Source organism: Hetaerina americana, unplaced genomic scaffold, assembly GCF_022747635.1.
Source record: "Hetaerina americana unplaced genomic scaffold, ioHetAmer1.1.p SCAF_15, whole genome shotgun sequence".
NCBI classification, from domain to species: Eukaryota; Metazoa; Arthropoda; class Insecta; order Odonata; family Calopterygidae; genus Hetaerina; species Hetaerina americana.
Genome location: NW_027286625.1, coordinates 654,492 through 676,734, shown reverse-complemented (window position 1 = coordinate 676,734; position 22,243 = coordinate 654,492). Strand labels below are relative to the sequence as shown.

General features: G+C 34.5%; 1 protein-coding gene across 1 annotated transcript in view; it reads right to left on the bottom strand.

The window, feature by feature from the left end:
• The window catches only part of LOC139686728 (WD repeat-containing protein 3), a 37,814-nt gene that overhangs the window by 11,559 nt on the left and 4,012 nt on the right, over positions 1–22,243 (bottom strand). Inside the window, exons 3-9 of the mRNA XM_071583749.1 lie at positions 21,696–21,899; positions 18,973–19,149; positions 12,356–12,558; positions 9,694–9,847; positions 5,086–5,294; positions 4,337–4,565; positions 215–466 (exon numbers count right to left, since the gene is read on the bottom strand). Of these exons, the coding sequence (XP_071439850.1) occupies positions 215–466; positions 4,337–4,565; positions 5,086–5,294; positions 9,694–9,847; positions 12,356–12,558; positions 18,973–19,149; positions 21,696–21,899 (1,428 nt within the window). The remainder of the gene's footprint in view (positions 1–214; positions 467–4,336; positions 4,566–5,085; positions 5,295–9,693; positions 9,848–12,355; positions 12,559–18,972; positions 19,150–21,695; positions 21,900–22,243) is intronic.

Below are 22,243 nucleotides of genomic sequence, written 5' to 3'. Positions count from 1 at the left end.
TCTTCAACAGACTTTTTATCGAGTTTTATTGTGACCAATTAAAGGGCGTAAAATTAGTTTCATTTTGTAATGTATATTTTGGACACATGGCTAAAAAAATTATACATCAATTTATTCCTTAATTTTTCTGCATTAACATATTAAGTTTTGAAGAGATCATGTAGGATGCTTCAAAGTAACTGATTAAAATTGAATTCACAGCCATTCAACTAACCTTTAATGTATCCATGAAAAATATTTTTACAGTTGAATCCAGAAGTGCAACGGCAATGAATCGTCCGTTGGGGGTGGCACATATGCACAAAACTGTTTCCTCCAGCTTCAAAGCTCTTGTATTAAACAATGACAAAACTTTACCCTTGGCAACAGTTCCGTCTGAATCTTCTGTGGTATTCTTTTTATCTTCAATTAGCTCAAAACTCCAAAACCTCACAGTGCTGTCACCACCTCCGGAAATACATCCTTTCTGTCGAAATTAAATAAAAATATCAACTTTTAACAAAGAAATTTCATTTCACCTGGGTCATATCATTTATTCTGCCATGAAGAGATTCTGATGAGTGCATAAAACCTATTTAAAAGTATCTGGACCCAGTATGCCATTCCTCCTTAATGACAAGGGACAAACACTTTGAAACTTAAAACACATACCTATCAATGTAAAATGGGAAAGCATGGATGTTTTTTTTCCCAAATATATTTTGTACATTCACAAATATTGCAACAATCTGTAAAACATTTACATTTAAAAAAACTAGGATATCCAGTCACTCTTTAAATGCTGTTTTTTTTACTGAAGGACTAGCTTTGTCTCTTACAGGCAATATTAAACATACTTATTAAAAGGTCAAATTACTAATAACTAGTTAGCTAGGAAAGCACTGTTCATTTAAAACTTCCCCTGGCTAAAGCTATATATACAGCTGCTTTGGTGATATTTTCAGATTATCTGGTGCCAATAAACATGAGCCACTTCTAGTTGCAGATATACACAGGATATGATTCTTGAATTAAAATATGAGGGCTGTCCAGAAAGTAACCTCTATTATACCATAAAAAATACACAGAAATTGATACAGAAAATTTGTTAATTTCATCTCAAAACTACATATCTCTACTATTTTATACATAGTAGTAGTAGTTTTGAGGGGAGGCGACCGACAGCTAAGGTCATTTGCGCCATAGGGGATGGACAGGAAAGGATGAAGGGTGGAGAGAAACCCGGTGTCGGCATTAGCCTACTCTTTACGAAAGGCGCCAAGGGGTCCGCAGTTTAACGTCCCATCCGACGGACGGCATACTCACTCAAAGTGCCCTCCACAAAGCACCTCAAGTAGGGATCGAGATACCTCTGAAAAATATTCAACACCGCCGGGAATTGAACCCGCGCCCTCACGGTGGGAAGCCAGTACGTTAGCCCCCGCACCATCTCGATCCCCATTTTTATACATATTCGCCAAAAGATTTAAATATTAGTCATATCTCTGAACTAGTTTTCATATTCCTTCAGCTTACATATAAAATCCTGCCACATGAGACTGCAGCCAACCAATAATGGCATCTTGAAGTTCTTCATTGAGATGAGCACAAAACATGGAGTAGCCTAACTTTCCAGTAGTGTTCCCATGGAGCAAAGTCGTAGAAATCTGAGGAAACCATTCTAAAGATTTCAGATACTTTAAACTGTCAGTCATCACAAACTTTTCGTCAATATTCAGGTGCAGTTCATTGTTCACCACAGACAGGAGGCCACTCCTATCATAATCATGGCCATTTAAGTTAACTCTAAAACGAACGTCAACACTGATGCACAACTCCTGTAACTAATCACATTTGGTTGGCACAGAACAAAAATTTACCGATGGATGTCAGCAGCTATTAAGTTTTTATCAGTAAAATCCTTATCCCTGAACGAACTTCACATTTGGATTATCCATTTTGACTCACTATTGTAACAAACAACGAACAGCACAACCTTCCAACCACTACAGCTCGAGGCACCCTGACTTACTGTATGCATCAATACATTGACCATTCGACTTCCTCCAATAATTCTCACACTACACGAAAATGGAGGTTAGTCTCTGGACAGCCTGCGTATTTGCATGGATTAAAATCCGGCTAACTACAAGGAAGTTGAACTGCCAATTCGGACTCTCTGTCTCCCACTCGCACCTGAGCAGTCTGAGACATGTACATGTTGCGGATTAGCCTCTTATTTTCTGCATTATATTCATTAGTTTTTCCCAATTCACCCTATCAAAAGCCTTTGCAAAATCTATGAAACAGGCAAATACAGGCCGATTTTATTCTAAGTTCCTTTCGAGTTGTGATCTCATTACTGCATACTTTTTTGACATAATCACAATTATAAATTTCATCCAGCGGTGTTACAGTACCATTATCCCATCTCCAAAGAGTTCTTCCAGAAATGCTGCAAAGTACTCACCTGCAGTCACATTCGCTTCTTGAGTGGAGGAAACACCTTGACCAGCGAGGAAATGTTTGAGTATTTGGAGGATGTGGAAGGGAGACATATCCCTGCAGGGAATAGGGTGGATGTCCAAGCACTCCATAGTAGAAATCCCTCAATTTTTCCATCACCAAGGCATTTTTTTGGGCAGTTGCATTGCCCTGATGGAATATGGTTTCAGTCCTCTGCAAGCCAGGTCTGCTTCTTTTTTGCATCCAGTTTTGTTAGCAGGTTAGAATAGTTCTCCCAAGCCACTGTTTTATCTTTCTCAAGATCAACATAATTTCTTTCGCAACCTAAAAAACTAACGCCATGGCCTTCACAGCCAATGGCATTGCCTTTGGCTACTTCAGAGTTGAAGAATCATTCTTTACCCATGGCATGCATGGATGTTTCGATTCTAGTGTGCAATAACTAGGTTCCATAATCCATGTTAAATGCAGTGTCGCATATCAATGTAGAAAATCACATTTTCTTTCTTAAAGCGTACCAAGCACAGAAGAGTTGTCTGTGTGCATTTTTTTAACCATAGAGAGCATGTGCAGCACCCATCTTGCTTTGTCACGTCATTTAATTACTGGTGCAAAATGTAACCGACATATTCTTTTGATATCCTTACAGTATTAGCAATTTCACCCAAATTTGTGCGTTGATCTCCCACAATCACATGTCTTATACTTTTTTGATGATTTCTGGTGTGGTTGCACTTTTCAGACATCCTTCTCGTGGATTATCCTGGAGGCTTTCACAACCATGTTTAAACTCAGCTGTCCATTTCTTACAGTAGATATGAGAAAAGTCTCCATACATATTTACAATCCTCAAATGAATTTGGGCCAGCATTAAACCTTCTTTCATGAAGAATTTTATCAATGCATGATCCTCGACATTTTATTACTTCTAACAACACATACACTACAACTGATAAAACGACTGGCTAAAGTGAACTGCAGGATAGAATAGCTAGCAATTTTACATGGCAGCTACTGACAGCTGTGCCTAAATTATAGAAAAAATCAAGCAAGTAGTGACAATGGGGGAGGCCCAGAACTTATCAGACCAAACTCGTACCATTTATACATATATTTATGTAATCTTATGAGATATAAAAGAAAATTTTAATAATCTCTAGATAAGATCCAGTGTAATTATAAAACAAGAAACAGACATACACTAATGCATGATATTCTAATTTCGCTATGACCCAAGGCTCAGTGAATTACATGAGCATCACTTTATTTAACAAACTACCAGCCATTGCATTTAGCACGAATTTTACAACATTCTCAACCAAACTTTATTATTGGCAATCACTCTGACAATGTATTTTTTGGGACTATGTTAGTGACTTATTTATTTATTTATTCAGTATTAGTCCAAAAACAGCACATTTTGGCCTTGCCATCGAACTAACAACGATAGCAATGGTCACATTTACAAACATCCAAGCCTTGGGTGGAGGAAAACTCACCCAGGCGGGAATCGAACCCGCGACCCTTGGAATGGCAGATGAGGACGTTACCCCGTCACACCGGGGTCGACTTGGTATTCAAGTAAAATGCATATAAATATATACCCAGGAACTCTGTTTTTTTGCTTTTAATAAAACAATAAAATCCATTGTGGTTTGTAACCACCGATTAATATATAAAAATTATGATTATAATATATTATAAAAACCATAATAAAATTTTCCATATGAATACCAAACTCATAGTCTTATTTCGATCAATAATAAATAGTGGCTAGGAAACAATATGCTTGAGCAGTAGCCAGCCCACAGACATTTCATTATTAATCAGCTTCAAAATGTTTAGAAATACATTTGAACAACAAAAATATTCATATGGGCATCCTTCTTACCTCATCATGAGTCAAGCAAATGGACCACACTTCCTTGGAATGAGCAGGAATTTCTTCCAGAATATCTCCAGCACCAATGTCTGCCACCAACAATTTACCATCCCTCATGCCAATGATCGCATGCCTATCACCAGGGACAAAACATGCTGAGAGCACATATCCAAGGGATGAAATTTTACCACTCTTAGTCTCTTCTCCAGTCACAGTGCGTAGACATGACAATGAAGGCCTGATTATAGAAAACAATAAACAAGAGCTGAATATCAGCAACAAGACTGCAACATTCACAGATGAATTTCATTAACTTTCTACAAACATTTTACAGAACAACTATTTAATTATAAAATGTTCCAATAATGCATGTAATTTATAAGGAAAGTGATCACTAGTGAGCATGTAAACAAGATAGTATAATGACAATGGGACAATGCTTCATACCATGTGCTATGATAATGTATTAGCTGCATCCAAATATGTATCTACATAGATGAAGTTCACAATGTAATAGACATCATTTATAGTGATTAATTGGTTTTGAAGAAGTCAAATGTGACAATTTCAATTGCTAATTAAATAATCAAAAATTCAACTTTATGCATTGTCCTGTGAATACAAAATTTACAAGATACAAACAAAACTATTTTTAACTAAAGATAACATTTACCAAGAATCCACGTAGGTGTGGATGGTTATAAAACAAAGGCACAAGAAAACAGAAGAAGTACTTGAAATAGAAAACCTCACATTACCTATTCCACAGTTTTATTGCTTCTGAGCTGGCTGATAACACACCTAAGTTATCAGAGCTAAAACAAAGTGTTCTCACTTCAGAACGATGGCCCAATTTTGCTATTGTTCCTAAGGTTTGGAAACAATCTTCCTTCTTTGTTTCGTTAGGAATGTCCACCGTGGGAAGGCTGTACAAGCTGAGGATATTATTTCGTGAAGTGGTAGCAATCTAAAATAAAAATAATACATTCCTTGCATAAGACATACTTTTAAGTTGTATAATTTTGGAGAGAATGGTAATCAATCAATGTAGGTTTCATAATTTATTAGCAATTGCATCAGTAGCTGAGGAATAAATGTTTGTGAGAAATTATTTAATATCATCATTTCTCAACAATTGATTTTTTAAAAAAACCTTTTATTGCCTATTTAACTAAAGTTAAGGAAAAACAGTATTCTTGGCATGAGTATTTAATTTTGGAAGGCCTTGTTCAACAGAACTAACCAAAATTGTCTCACCCAATGGAGAAATTTTGTGTTGATTTAAAACATACAACTGTGAATACTTTGTTTTAAATTTTTGTCATAAAGAGTCTGTCAAAAAGCGATAGAACACACATAATGATGTGATATGATGAAGAAAAAGCAAACTATTTTACTACATGAAAAGGTCCAAAACTATCTCACCATACATTCCCAATTCTTAAAGGCATTAGTTTAGATGGCCCAAAATGAGCATTTCATTGATAACAAATCAACATTTGGTTAGCAACTGGAAAATAAAATAAATCCTAACTGAAAGTGTTTCCAAAATATATTAGGTATATAATTTAAGGTAGGTTTTCGATGTACACATTCAGAATCATTGCTAAATTTCTTAGCTTTGTCTAACAAAACAGCACCTGGCATGCACATTAAAATAAAACAATCTTCAATTCGGTATACTTTTTATTTATACTCATTTCTTTCCATCCTATATGCCTTTCCTTCCCCACCAACTACCTTGCTTTCCAAATATCCTTCCCCTTTGTCAGTCTACCATTCCATCACCAAAAAGCACTCAGCATCCACTTTTTCTGCATTCCTTGGACTCCTCTAAACAATCCTCTCTCCTCCCCCACCATGCCTAGTACTTCTTTGTTTGTTTCCTTTCATCCATTTTACCTTTTCATTCCTTCTTAACACCTACAACTCAAATGCCTGTAGACCTATACCTATCTTCTAGCTTCAACAATCATATTCCCACATTTATAAAATCACATTCCACAGAGAAGTTTTCATTGATCTTTTCTTGAAATCCTTACTCAGTGTCCTTGCCATCAACTCTCACCTCGGAGGTGAACAGGAAATAGAATAGCAAAAATTAGAGCAGGTCGAATGGTTAACCTATATTGGAAGTGTTTTAGACCAAATTGGTTAAATTAGTATGGACATTTCGGTCATGTTTTATTGTGCAAACCTTTTTTCATGTTCTTACAGTAGAACGTCATCAGTTCTGCGATCTTACATGGACATAATCCATTCTGTGATCTTTCTCGTAAATCGAAACACGCATTTAGTGAAATAACTTTTTGCATATGAATTAATGTGAAAAACAATAATGTATTCTATGACGAAGAAATAAATTATGTACATGGTTTCTTTAAAGAAAATTTTGCATGTATTGTTTAGGATCACAGATCACGTCCACCTTTTCTTCTTTCACGGAATGAAGCAACCTTGAATGTGAACTTGATTCGTAAAATCAAAAAATAAATTGTTCATTATTTGTGACATGTACCGAATTCCTATTAACTAGAAAGCTGCCTACACAAATTTGCTTTTGCCAATGCTCAAAAATTTGGTAAAAATATGACTCAGTATGATCTTTGAATAAACTTATGGTGCCCATTGCCACTGCCTTATTAGGGTGATTCTTCATACACATGGTACAATGCAAAAGTTTCCTGTGACCTCCACATCTTATTTAAACTGCTGTTTTGACCATAACACTTCTTCAAGGCTCGCTGAGTTTCTGAATGGTAAAAAATCACAGGCTTGATTTTCAAACTTCGCTTTCATTTGTACAAAATAGCAGCATGAGATGGTGTTTCATTGCCATGCGGGTCATGCATTCTCTTTCACTGTTTTCTGCACAAATATAGGCTTGCTTCGGCATCTTCCCGAAGAGAACTGTCTTGTCACAATTAAAAATGCATTGTGGCTGATAACCCTTGGAATCTAAGAACTTTTTGAAGTCATCAATGAAGTTCTCTGCTGCCTTTGAATCAGAGTTTTCAGCTTTACCATGCCTCACAATGCCGCGGATGATGGTTCTTCTTGTTAACTTCTTGTACCACGCATGCCTCCCTTTAAATACTAGTTCAGCAGTTAATGATCCTGACATCTTATTGATGAGGTCGGTGAAATTCACTTCCCCTACTCACAAACTATATATTCTCATTAATGGTGTTGCATTGCAATTGCTTTTTATCTATACATAGGAGGAGCAACCTTTCAGCATCGTTGAGATTACACAGCCATTGCGTGATTACTCTTGTTACCCTACATCCTATTCAAAGTATTTATCTCCTTATTCTTGCCTGTGTTCTTGCAGAAAAGGCCAATTGTTGATGTGGGTACTAGATCAGTCATGCTCATACCTTGTTCCAGATTTTCAATAATTTTACTTTTAATTTCCATTGTTATTTTTTAATTTTATTCTCTCATGGCTTTCTTCTTAAGGATTTTTCTACAGTGTCTATTTTAAAACAATACAAACAATATTATTAAACTTTGCACACAAAAATCACTAATAACATGTTTGATCACAAGTTTGGAAAAATGTGTGATCACTAGTGATTCTAAGATGCTAGCAGAAAGAGTGCTTAAGAAAAACTGCAGTAGCAGGTATGCAATGAATCCGAGGATTCTCCTCTCTTTGTCACTCAATAAGCGAAAATTAGCTCATTAAGCGAGTTGTTTCCGGGATCAATATTTTTGCTCATTATGCACATTACTCACTGTGTGAGGTTCTCATTAACCCTCTTAGTGCGGTGGGGATTCCAGGGGTATTAGTGAGAAGTGCAAAGGGGAATTTAAGAAAATGTATCACCTTAGGAAAAAAAACATTATGAAGCTATTTGTTTAGATATCCATATGCAATTTTTTTATTTTAAAATAAGATATTGTATTTAATAATGATGTTATACATTTACATCATCTGAAAAATAAATGTAATTATTACAGTATTATAAATTTGAAGAATATTTTTTTAGCAATAATATTTCGATTTTTAGACACAATACTAATATTTTTTTTAAACATTTTTCAAAAAAACTACCATATTTAAATATAAGAAAGAATCAAAAAGACAAGTAGAAAAAATTATAAATAAATAAGGAAAAACCAGTGAATTGCAAATTTTTTTGTCAGCCTCTGCATAGTTCGATTTTGTTGAAAAGGCTGATCTCACTGAGTCAAATTGGGACTTTTCCCCTTTCCTTGAGACTGCGGCAATGTGCTTACAATCTAAAGGCAGAAAAAAACGAAGTTCTAACTCACAGAGCACTACTGACAATGTAATCCAATACAGGGTGCAAATGATTAGATGGGATGGACGGCAAGATAAACCAAAATGATTACAAAGCAGTGCTCTCATTTCCATTGTATCAACAAAGTCTGAATAAGCAGTTATATATCAACACCACCACACCATAGGACATTCAAGAGATTACATATGAAAACAGATTAGTAGCCTTTCAGTGGCATTTCATAGTGGAAAGACCACTAAGAAAAATAAACGACCTGACAATTAGGCTGAGCTTCCCGACAGGTACAAAACTGAACATAAAATTATAGTAAGAATTATACTTTTTGAAAAGCATTTAAAATTACTAATAAAAAATTAAAAAATGTGTTATATAATTGTATGGAATTCACCCTATCGATAGCACAAAAACCATAAATTATTAAAGAAAAAACCGTAAGTTACAGCGATTTAAACAATAGCCTACACAAGAGCCGATATATCGGCCCACCGCACTAAGAGAGTTAAGTGAGGTTCCACTGTATATTGTTAGCTCCTCTATAGGAACTACAACCAGTCAGTTACACTATATTATGGTCATGCTAGGCACAGATTTAGTACAGTGGAACCAAGCTCAATGAGCTCTTCGCATTTGCATAGTGAGCAAAAATATTGGTCCCAAAAATGGTTCACTTAACAAGTAACATTTCGCAAAACGAGCGATGAGGAGAGGGGTATTCCCAGAATTGCACACTTGCTATTTCAGTTTGTGGTTAGCACTCGGTGCTAGCATCTTAGAGTGGCTGGTTATCATACATTTTTCCAAACTTATGTTAAAACAAATTATATGTGATATTTTGTGGGCAAAGTTAAATAATATTTTGTGCACAGTTATAAAAATGTCGAAAAGAAAATTTTGCAGGAATACAACCAGACGAGAATAAACATAACCCTAGGAATAAAAATAAAATAAACTACATCAATAAAAAATTATAATACTAGGACCATCTATATTGAACATTGAGATATTAATACTTTATTTAGTCTAGAAAAATTGCTACTTAATTCATGACATCGAACATATTCAGCATAATAATATCGGCCGTTCAAAGTTTCTTACCCGAAGTTCTCCGCCTTTCCCAGAAATAAGATCTATGGATTTGATTTTGCCATCAGCTGGAGGTATTTTGAGTATTGGAAGTCGCTGTACTTCATCTTTCAGGGTAACTACAACTGCATCTGGCTCATTCGTAACTGGAGGACCACCATCATCCCTAATGATTAATTAGGAAATACAAAATGAAATTGTGAGAATTAGAATACATCCAGGAAAAAAATACTATGCCAAAAATAACCTTGTAATGCTGTCTGAATATTGTATTTCTAATTCAAAGATTCAGTGATACAGCTGTAAATAAAAATATGGCCAGGATTATACCACAACAACCAATGAAAAATAACTAAAATTAAGGTTCACATAAAATTAAGGTCTTGGTGAAACAACAGCCTACAAGCTTATTTTGATATAATCCAAATTAAAAATGTATGACAGAATAGTAATAAATTCATGAATATGAACTTTCCTTTTCATCTACCAATTACTCAATTAACCAATAATTTCAAGATCAATCTTTCTTTCTTAAATTAGATGGCAATCATATGGTGGGAAATCCAAACTCCATTTGGTTCAATACCTCTAATGGAAAATAAGTTGCAGGTAATAAACCTAACTACAATGTACAAAGCATTGTGAACTGTTTCGCTTAAAAAAGTACTCAATCCTGTCACATGCATAGGTAGATATATGAATCAATAGTGATGTAGTTTCTGAGCAATATAAAGATGAACCATTTTATTAAAATATGGTACTTAACTTGAATAAATGTAAAACTCCAATAGCCGTAAACAGTTTACCTTTCTAAACAAAGTACAAATAAAATCATATGAATTATGAAAAAACTAATTTCATTTGTACTTTGTTTAGAAAGGTAAACTGTTTACGGCTATTGGAGTTTTACATTCATTCAATACTACTAGCCATAAGAGCTCAATTCTATCAATATGGTACTTAACATTATTTATAGGAGAACTAAAATAAATTCTACAATGTTTGTACGCGACTGCAAAATTAAGTGTACAGCTTGCTGGTGAAAGGACTTTTTTTGGCTGTACAAAATTGTTTTTCTCTTTTTCTTCTACATATTTCTTGGATTCCTAGGCTCTATTAAAGCAAATATAATTGTAAAAGCAAGTAACTAGCTTTGGGCTTCATCCCGTTTTTTCAAAGTTAAAGAAACCACTGAAAATTGAAATGGTACATAATATGACATCATTACATTTCACATTATTCCAAGGATTGTGTTTTTAGTATATTTTAACTTGACATACACAATCAAAGTTCCAGGCATTGGTGGAATGTAAAATTCAATATTGATTTTAAATATAATACTAGATTAATAATTGAAAAAATCAGTAAATTTACATAGTTGATTAATCAATTCATAGCAAATAAAAATGAATTGTTCAACAGATTTAACTGTGGAACAGTGCATTATTATTTGCTATGCATTGATCATGTCCACCATCCAAAACATCACACTTGATTCAACACCCGAAATTGATTAAATCAATGATTTTGCACAACTTTATCAAAATTACATGACAATTTTCTCAAATAAGCAGATTATTTTTTTCAAATTGGTGGCATATTTTATGTAAAGGAGCAGCATCACTGCAATTGGTTGTTTTTAAGATTCAACTGCTCTTGCGAGGGTTGTTAAATGTTGCCAACTCCCTCAGAAAGAGTGTTTATCAACAATCATCAATATCAAAGATAACGTTTTATAAATAAGAAATTTTGGCATCTATCCAATGGGGTAGGTCAGTGATTTAACACTAGGTATAATCTTACATGCAATGTACTCTTGTGCAGAAGGCTCGGTACAATGTTCAACACTGGAACTTGAGAATAGCGCTTACAATTAATCCAGAGAAAAAAGGTGATAGTCTCAACAAATAAAAGATAAAAGGAGAAGGTAATTTAAACGCCACGATAATACAATTAAAAATTGCATTGGTAAGATCATCATGGCATGAAATATGATTTGGAGCAAATGGCAACTTGAAAATATTGCAAGAGTATGCACAAAATGGATTTTAATTTAGCTTCAATTTTCTCAAAGCGTAGTATTCACCTTAGATTCAAAGAGGTTAAATGATAGGGGTGAGATATTGCATCACATCTTGCATCTCCACATTGCATCACATCTTAAGTGACAAGCAACAAATGACCCTAACTTTTTTCCATATCATATAATATGTCATAAAATAACACCACTTTCAATAGAAACAAGGCCACTAATAGGAGAGTATAATTGTAGTGCCTGATGTAAACTAAATACACACCAGAATATATTTTCTACAACTGTTTCTCTCTAAGCATGAACCAAAATTACTTTTCCTATAATAGATACTTTTTCTCCTGACTCTTCTAACCATGCAAGATGAATAAAGAGAAAGGGGAGGGGGTAAAGAAATGGGTATCACAGAAGGAAGAAACTGGTAAATTTGGTTAATTCTCAAAACTAGATATCTAATCATAGTACCCTTACATTTTTAGGATAATTTTTTAACATACTCATGAGATCCGCACTACACAGCCTTAACACTATTGTCAATATACAAATAATGACAGGAAATCAATCATGCCTTTAAAAACATTTCAGAGCGCATATAAACAACCAAAATCCAACAACCACACAACGATAATAATATTAAATTACTTGATAGCCTTTTTACGCTCTTTGCGGAGCCTCTTCTTAGCCTTAAGTGTAGCTTCCAATTCCTTCCTGAATTGAAAAATTTCAACTTTTGTGTCAGCTCCATGGCAACCCAATAAGAGTCCAGATGAATCCACAGACAGTGAAATGACACGGCCTAAACCATTCCTAAGTATGGAACCAGCCTTGTGACACCTCAATGGATACTGCAAGATGAAAATTAGTCAACATGAACACAAGAGTATCAGAAAAAAGCAATCATATTGGAATACATATATAATTGTAGCATAAATACTAGACAAAATATCACCTGATAAGCTAGACAAAATCTAACAGAAACACAAAACTTGTCTTCCTTGGAAAATAAAAAAAAACTTCAAAACAAATAAAACTGATTATCCTTTATATTCCAAGTTAAAATTGGTCTCCTACATCACTGTAACTGAGAGTTGCATAGCTTCAATTATCTCTTATGGCTGAATCGACGATTCTAGGTTCTTCAAGGGTTATGCACTGCCTTTTGTTCATTTACAATAATTATTAAGACTCAGGTGCCTTTCTACTGTGCTACTCTCTGAAATATATTCCTGCAATAGGCCACCATCCTCCAGGAATATTGCATATGATACCTCGTTAATGCAAATAAGCACACTTTTTAACCATTCATTTACATACTTCCCCCGTATTTGTTAGATAAAGCAAAGTTTTAACAAATGCAGCTCTGTAGATATTTGAAATTTCTGAAAAAATACTAATGCCCTAAAATTATGTGTTTTATGTGTTGTATAACCTCCCTACAGAGCAAAATACTCCCATTGGCACTATTGTTTCTAAAAATACCATAAAAGCTTGGCTAATAATTTTTTTTAACAGTATTCAGGAATCGACTGATTTATATTCACGGGCTCCGATTCAACTGCATTTTGATGAAAATATTGAAAGTAAATAATCTTATCACTGATTATTTTATAATTTATACAATTAGTAAAAAATAAAGAATTAACATGTACAAGCCATCCTTGGCGGATACTGGAGACTACTTTCACAAAATCAGGAACATTGTCATTAATTATTATTTTTCATTCTTGTTAAGACATTAAATTGTGAATTAAACAATATTTTGCAATAACCTCACTTTCTTGCAGCTCAACTTTTCAGAAGACCTTAAGTAAATATGATCGTGCCACATACACTTCTTGAAATATAACTTCACAAACATTATTCTCAATAACAAATGCTTCCGCTTATTTGGCGATATGATAAGTTGTTGGAGAGTAATTATTGAATTTCCATGCATACCTAGCATTTATTATTTCTTTTCATTGTGTCCACATGTTGTGCTTTCATATTCTATTGTTTCGGGCTTCACTTCGTGGAAGTATTTAATATCCATACTAAAAAGAAAGACACGTACTTTTCCAAAAATTTTATTATACGGTGAAACGCATTGTACCGCATGATAAAATCTGTGGAAAAGTACGAGTCTTTCTTTTCAGTATGGATATGTTGTGCTTTTGTGCAATTGTCAATTTGTTAAGTCCTGTCTAATTTTCTTGCCATTTTTTTACATTTAGAACACTATAACCAAGATGAGTACATTAATAAAAAATATTATCAAATATAATCAAACATCTTGGTGTGTTTCGCAGATTTGAGAAGACCATTTTTTTTTTTTTTTGAGAGAGATTTTAAGATTGAGGTCAATGAAGTCAATGCAGAATGAGGGAGTAGACTGAAGGGGTAGGCAAACTTATCTGAATCTTGTACACAAATGAGGGTGGCATTGGTAAGGGCAGCAGAAGAAGAATTGGGATGGGTATTGAGTGGATTATAAAGATTGGCAGAGGAGTGAAGCGGGGCTGCCCATTATTGGCAGTAATTTCAACATACGTGCTGAGGAAATGCCAAGAGTAGCATGGGAATAAAATTGGGCAGCAATGTGATTAATTGAGGTTTGCAGATGACCAAGCAATAGATAGTCAGACAGCCAGAGATTACAGTAATTATTGAGTACAAAAGAAAATAAAAGTAATAAGGTTCTTGAGAAATTGGAAAGCTAAGTTAAATATGAAAGTAGGGGAGAATGAACTATAACAGTTGGCACAGTTCATGCAATTGGGAACTATTATAGATGAAAAGAGGCAAAGTAGTGTAGAAATTAGAAAAATTGCAGTTCCAAAAGAGACAAATGCAAAGAGACCTGATGATGGGTACATTAAATAAAGATGGGGAAATATCAGTGAAGTCTTTAACATGGAGCAACACTCTTAATGGGAGATGCGAGACTTGGTCTTTAAAGCAGGAGGATGAATTAAGATTGGAGGCTTTTGAGATGAGGGTGTGGTGGAGAAAATGAAATGGACCGGGAGTAGGACAAATACTGAGGTTTTAAAAAAGACGGGCAAAAAATGGAAGTTGTAGAGGGAAATCAGAAAGTCATTTTAATAAGATGAGGAAATAGTGAAATTAAATGGGATAAAGACCATGATAGAAGGGAGAACTTCAGGTAAGCAGGGAAGGGGAAGTAAGAGAGGTTTTTTATACAGCATGAAGCCAGGCAGGAGTAAGAATAAATGAAGAAATAAATAATGTAAGGCAAAGAAAGAGAGCCAGGAATATCATAGAAAGAAATTTCGAATGTGCAACAAAAATAAAAAAGGTATAAAACATATCCTACCTTGTGAATAAAAGCAATAAGTTATTTATTTTTATCTATCAGATTACTCTAAAATGGCCTCCATCCTGAATGATTTCTATTTATCCCATCAAAATCCCACAGTTTCAGTCAACTCAGCAAATTATTCTCATATTCCTAACTCATGCAATTCATTATATATATTCCCATGTTCAGCCATGGAACTGACCAACGTAATCAATAAATTACCTAACAAATTTAGTCCTGGATTAGATGACATCCCAGGGATAGTCATAAAAAGGTCGTTTAATGCTATTAAGGATCAGCTGCTGTTCTTAATTAATGAATCCCTAAAAACTGGAATTTTCCCGAGCCCTCTTAAATCAGCAAAAATTGTGCCAATATACAAAGGGAAAGGTTGCAAAATGGCAATGAATTCTTATAGACCAATATCAGTGTTAAACCAGCTGGGGAAAATATTTGAAATAGTTTTTTATCAACGTCTTGTATCATATCTTGAGACATATAAGCTATTATCCACATCTCAACATGGATTTAGGAAAACAAGGTCCACTACAACAGCCACATATCACATGGTGAATCAAATACTTTCAGGATTGGATAATAGAACTGAAACTTTAGGATTATTTTTTGATTTCAGTAAAGCTTTTGACTTCGTCAATCATCAGTTACTCCTATATAAACTGAAATGCTATGGTATAAGAGGCACGCCCTACAAATGGATTGAATCTTATCTAAGTGAACGGCATCAGTATGTTGAGCTCTCAAGAAATGGCTCCAAATTTGTTTCCCCTGGCAGAGAAGTAACACTGGGTGTTCCCCAGGGTTCGGTACTTGGTCCTATTTTATTTTTAATCTATATCAATGATCTCCCAGACAATCTTAAGCTCATTAAGGGGATAGACCCAATACTGTATGCTGATGATACAAATATCATTGTATCAGCCTCCTCAGTAGACAGCTTGACAGAAAGAGCCGCCGAAGTAGCTCAGATTTTCAATGCATGGTGTCTTCATAACTTTCTAAAACCCAATTTAAATAAGTCCAGCCTGATTTATTTTACTAATAAAAAGAAAGTTTCATCTGCAATCTCAGTAGATGTAGAAGGTGTGAGCATTCCCCAAAATTCCAGTACCCAATTCCTGGGAGTAATCCTGCAGAAAAACATGTCTTGGGAGGAACATATTTTCAAATTACGCAGCAAGTTAAGCTCCCTATGCTTCCTTATTAGAAATATTAGGTATTCTGTAAATTTAGAGGTCCTTCTATCCATTTACTATGGTGAATTTTATTCTCGTGTTACTTTCAGTATCCTCTTCTGGGGTTCCTCTCCCCATGCGGGCATAATCTTCAAAATCCAAAAGAGGATTATACGCATTATGAGCAATGCTCCTTGCAATGCACCATGTAAACCTCTCTTCAAAAGACTTGGTTTATTACCAGTACCTTGCATATATATATTTAATGTCATCTTACATGCAAAGGGTAATATTTCCCATTACAAGTCCAACCACAATTACCATAGTCACTACACAAGGACCTGCAATGACCTGCACCAACCATTTGTCAGGACATACAATACTGCCCATGGGCCCAAAGCAATGGGCTTAAGGTTATTCAATAAACTTCCCCATGAAATGAAATATGAAACAAAAGTACCTGTTTTCAAGAAAAAGCTGTTTAACCTTTTAAAAAATAATATATTCTATTCTGTAAATGAATACCTTGAATTGTCGCAATGCATCAATTCCGGCTTAAACAATTGATATGTAATTATACTAGTGTATTGGTATGTATATATATATATATATATATATATTTATATATTGTATCTCTTCTATTGTGAAATTGTGAAAATTATATTTGACGTGTCCTATATTTGTGTATGTATGAATATGCAACAAATCTCCGGACAAATAAATGTATTATTATTATAATTATCAAAGAAAAAGCAACTGCGCCTGATTTAGGGTTCATAATGCAAAACAAGGAATATATGATAAATAATATATGCAATAACACATAATGATGACCATTGATCTTAAATTGCATTGCTAGTTGACCATAACATGAAATATGGAAATGGAGATCAATGGTCATCCTTGTATCGTTAATTATAATAGAGTATTAATATAAAATGTGACACAAAAGTTAGGGATAACTTAGCAAATTGACAAGAACACACAAGCATACAATGTAAATGATATGAATAAGAGAAATAAATGCCAAATATGAATTGACATTTAATGGGTAACCTTTGAATAATTTTTAGCATATATTCTCTTCCCTGCCCTTGACATTCTATCAGCATATAAATAAGAGCGTGAACTCTCAATCATAGAATAACAATTAAGTAAATTTAGATACGAAGATGTGTGAGTAGTGATGCCACTTCATTTGAAATTTCTAGGATAGTATACAACTCATAAAATGCAACGATTTCAAAGTGTAAAAATCATTTGCCTTGACCAAGTCATCCTTGGTAGCTAAACTGGCTAAATCACTCAGCCAGACATCAAGGGATCCATGTTCAAATCCTGGTCAAGGCAAGATTTACACTTTTAAATTTTGCATTTTAATAAATATTAGTGGATGACTTAGTTAAAAGTTACCGTCATGGCATATGCTTAGAATTTCTTCTCAAAGTTCTTTGAATTTGCAACTCATGATTTTCGGTTTACATACTGAAGGTATGTTTTGGATGATCCCTAATTCCAAATACCCTCTACAAAGCATAATAAATTCCCTTTGTTTGCCCTTAATTGGTTCCTTTTCTGTTTCTTCATAACTTGTGCCTTTCTTCATTGTGCTTGAAAAGCCGATTTCCTTCCTTCCTCTACCCTGTTTACTAAATGCTCTCCCTCCTATTACTGCCTTTAGCATCCCACTAGCTCTCAGTATTTTCTCCATCTACATTTTTTGCCTTATTTGGATTCTCCCGACAAACTTCTCTATGTCCACCACATTTAAAGCTTGAGCATTTGTCCTTTCTGTCCAACTAATTCTCCATTCTTCTCCATATCCACATCTCAAAAACTTCCGATCTACACTTATCTTCATACCTCAAAGGTACAGTCTCACGCCATTAAAGCATTATGTTTCACATCAGTTCTTAATAATCTTTTCTTCACATTCTTACTCAGTACACCATCATCAATTCTCTTATTTTTGTAAATAATTCTTATGCTTGCATTATTGTCCCAATTACTTTACCCCATTTTCTCTAAAATACTGCCTAAATGTATGAACTGCTACACCCATTTATTCTCTCCTTCTCTGATGTTTGACGTAGGTTTTCTACTTTTTGAAAATCTCATCACTTTTACTTTCTTGTGGTTAATCTTCCTCCCATAGCTCTCGCATTGCTTCTGTAAAGTATTCCGTAAGAACTCAGGTCAACCCCTCTGTTCAAAAACTAACAATATTGCTTGATCACTTGCAATTTTAATGAGTCATCTTGTTGTCCACTTTCATTTGCAGCTCAAGCCCTACTCAAGTTGCCCTTTACATTTCCTCAGCATTTCCGACAAATATAATTTAAAATGGGTCAAAACAAGCCATCATTTTCAATCATATCAGCAAAGAGAACATATGTATCACTTAACTATAAAAAATTACTTTCACAGTAAAATTTTTCAAAGTGCTTGTTCAACCTTGTAACAACTAATGAATTCATGTAGCTACATTAAAAATCAAGTGGAAAAGTCATGTGACAAGTTTGATTTCTTTCTAAAATCTTTTCACTTGAAGTTCTAAACTTAATTTACTATCCTACACCAGTACAACTCCTTGTTCCTCAGCATCTGCATTAATAATCTAAAAGGCCTTATAAATTTAAAGAAAGGTAATTAGAAATATGATAGGATGCCAAAATTGTTTCCTATTCACAATTTTACCAAAGAAAATTGAATGAATAAATGGTTCAAAGGAGATTGTATTAGGTACGAATTTAATAAATACTTACTATAGAAGCACTATCAGCATCCTCTTCCAAAAAATTTTTATCCACTTCTTTACTTTCAGGGATATCTTCCGGAGGTAAGTCGCTGTCAACAAAATTGAGAGACCAAACTCGAAGCTCACTATCACCACATCCAGTGACTAAATACTTTCCATCTTTGACAATACTAATGTCCCAAACCTGAAAAATATCACAACAGCATGAAATTCATGCATACCATAAGTTTATTTAACCAGTTTGACCTTTTAAAGATCAAATGTATTTCATCTACAGGGACAAGTTACTTTCAAATGCTTATAAACAAATTAAACACCTTTCATGAGTGGTATGGTTTTAAATATTAAAGAGAGAATTCATTTACATATTAATATTAATTAATATATTTAAATATTTCCACCTTGCATGAAACGCCTTACTCATTGGTTTACTATTGACCATATCAACCCGATGTTTGGTTCGATAGGTGAAGGTAGATAGCACCTAGCACTAAGCCCAACAGCATATTAAATTCACGCCGAGTAGTGGGGGTAGTTCCTTTCCCTGTGCAGCTTATGCTTTCCCAGAAAAACCTGATACCCAAACAATCATGCAGGTGGGTGAAGTTGAGGGTGCCCTGACGCATAATCTGAAATTGAACCCAGGCCCTCTGGTCAGTAGCCCAGCACTCTACCCACTGGACAGCCACATCCCACACAGTTTTAATAATAATTGCCCATTTTTTAAAGAAAACAATGCACTAAATTCCCAGTTACATTCAATGTTACATCCAATGCACAAAAGTAGTGCATACATTTAAAAAAAAATTCATGAAAATAAATCACTCTTCAGTTTATCCTTACAAGACTTTTATCCCATTGATATCACAAACCATTGACAGCAGATTCAAAAAGTCCCAGATTTATGCATGTGTGGCCACTCATTTCATGGATACCAACTCCTAACATTTCCCAATTTTTCTCCCAAGCATTTAAAATTGGATTAGCCACTTTTTGTAATAAATTCTTCATCATTTCAGATGTCACTATCACTTAAGTTGGTCCTAAATTATATTTTCAGCTTTGAATAGAGCTTGCAAGCAAAGTGACCTACGGTAAACATTAATTGGTCTCACTATCACTCACATCAGGGAATTTTGAATGTCACATAATTTTCATGATTCAAATATTAAATTCTTACATTGAAATTTTTTTAGCCTTTTCCCCACTGTTTTAAATAATTTTAGAAGACACTGGGTATTTCCGGACATTTTTTCTGACTTAGTGATCATCCTGTAATTCCATTTGCCTGATATTTCCAGACTTTACAAGAACTCATCACGTAAAACATGAACTAGATTGAAATTGATATTATACTCAGATGAAATGGACAAATACTTACATGAGTCAAGCTTTTGCATGGAGGAGGGAATTGATGACAAAGATTTTCAGCAAAGATGTCGCAAAAGGATTAGTGAAAACTTTGATATGGTGCATAGCTTTGCATAGCACAATAACTTGGTTACTGATGCAAGACACTTAGGTGTACTTCAGAAGTTTTTAAGATGTGGGCATGAAGAAGACTGGAAAAAGTATGTAAAATGAATAGATAATTGGCGAAGTAATGTTGAAGATCATAATGGAGAGGAGAATGTAGGGCAAGCAAAGCAGGGGGAGGAAATTGATACAAATGTTGGACAGAATGTAAGGAGGAAGCAAGTATGCAGAATTAAAGGACAGTTTATGGCAGTGTAGTGAGTCAGGTTGTTTTCTTAGATGAGGCTACCTTAAACAGTAGATTATTAAATAATAATATATGGTTCATGGGGCATCATTTTGACGATTGAAGTCAGACTAAGTTCCCTATTAGTCATTTATGCCATTAGCATTAGGAAAAGTGAATGGTTGGAAAGGTATAACAAGAAATGCCAATTCAAATGTTATGAGTGAACACATGTAGAAATTGTGCAGGGAAAAAGACTTCATCGCCATAAATATTAAGCATAAATCTATTCATCTGGAGTTTGCACAGCTATCAGGTGCAACCATCTTGGCAAGAGTTCAATTAGATTTATGCTGGTGCAACAATATGCTCTTTAAAAATAAAACTTTTTCCTTCAAAAACTCAATGCTTACCAAGGTACACACTAGGTGCCAGTTCTTAAAATAACCTCAATACCCAAGTTCAAAAGGAAGCGCAAATGATTGCCAATCAACACTTCATATTAATTTTGCCAAAGCAGATGTGGTGAAAAATGATCATTTACATGTTATTTTACATGCCACTACTGGCAGGGGATAGTTCCACACCAGGTATTGCATCAAGCAATATAAATCTCATTCCCACAATATTGCTCCAGATATATCTATAATTTAGTTTTTATAATTTAATGAATATAATAACATTATCTTTGATGGAACTGTTTATTGTCTCATTTTTCCATATGAAGACATCAAGAGAGTTACTGTAGTCCAAAAGAAAGTTATTACTATCTTCCAATAATGGCATCTGAGCATTCAATTCAGCGAAACTACAACATGTATACCTTGGTATTGGGGCTTGGCATAAGAGGTAGACTGTGAGCTGCCTCTGCTTGAGATCATCACATACTGTACAGTGTCTAAGCGCTTCTGTCCCACCTGCATCATCCAGTTTTTAGAAAATAGAGCCGCCCAGTCCCAAAATCATCTACTGCACAGTAACATAAACTTTCATCAGAGCTGTACACTTCGTTAGCATTAAGTACTTGCCTCTGTTCTATGGCCGACAAGAGTTTTGAAGCAGTGCTGAGTTTCTAGATCCCAAAATTTCACAAAAGTATCCTTGGAAGATGAAATGAGAAGAGATGGATGGTTTGGTCCATGGAACAGTACTTGCGTCACTACTCCTCGGTGCCCATTCAAACGGTGGAGCCCACATTCTGATACCACATCCCAGACAACAACGTCAGTATCCTTTAAGCAAAAAGAATGGATAAACATGAACCTGTACATTTCCTGAGATTAACTGAGTACATGATATCAAACACATAATGAATCCAATTCTAGGAATATTTTGACATAAAATGACATTTTCAAACCAAGAATATTTAAAGCAAGGTTTTTCATCAACAAAAAATATTTTATATTGTGGATGCCTGCAATATACAATTGAAGGTAAGGACTTGGCAAGTGAGATGTAAACTCTGTGGGTACAAATAAATGCACAACTTTTTTCTCTACACGTCTTAACCATTCTACTTCTAATGGTAAGTGGAAGTGTCAATATTTCCTTTGATCAAAACTTTGCTTCATTATAC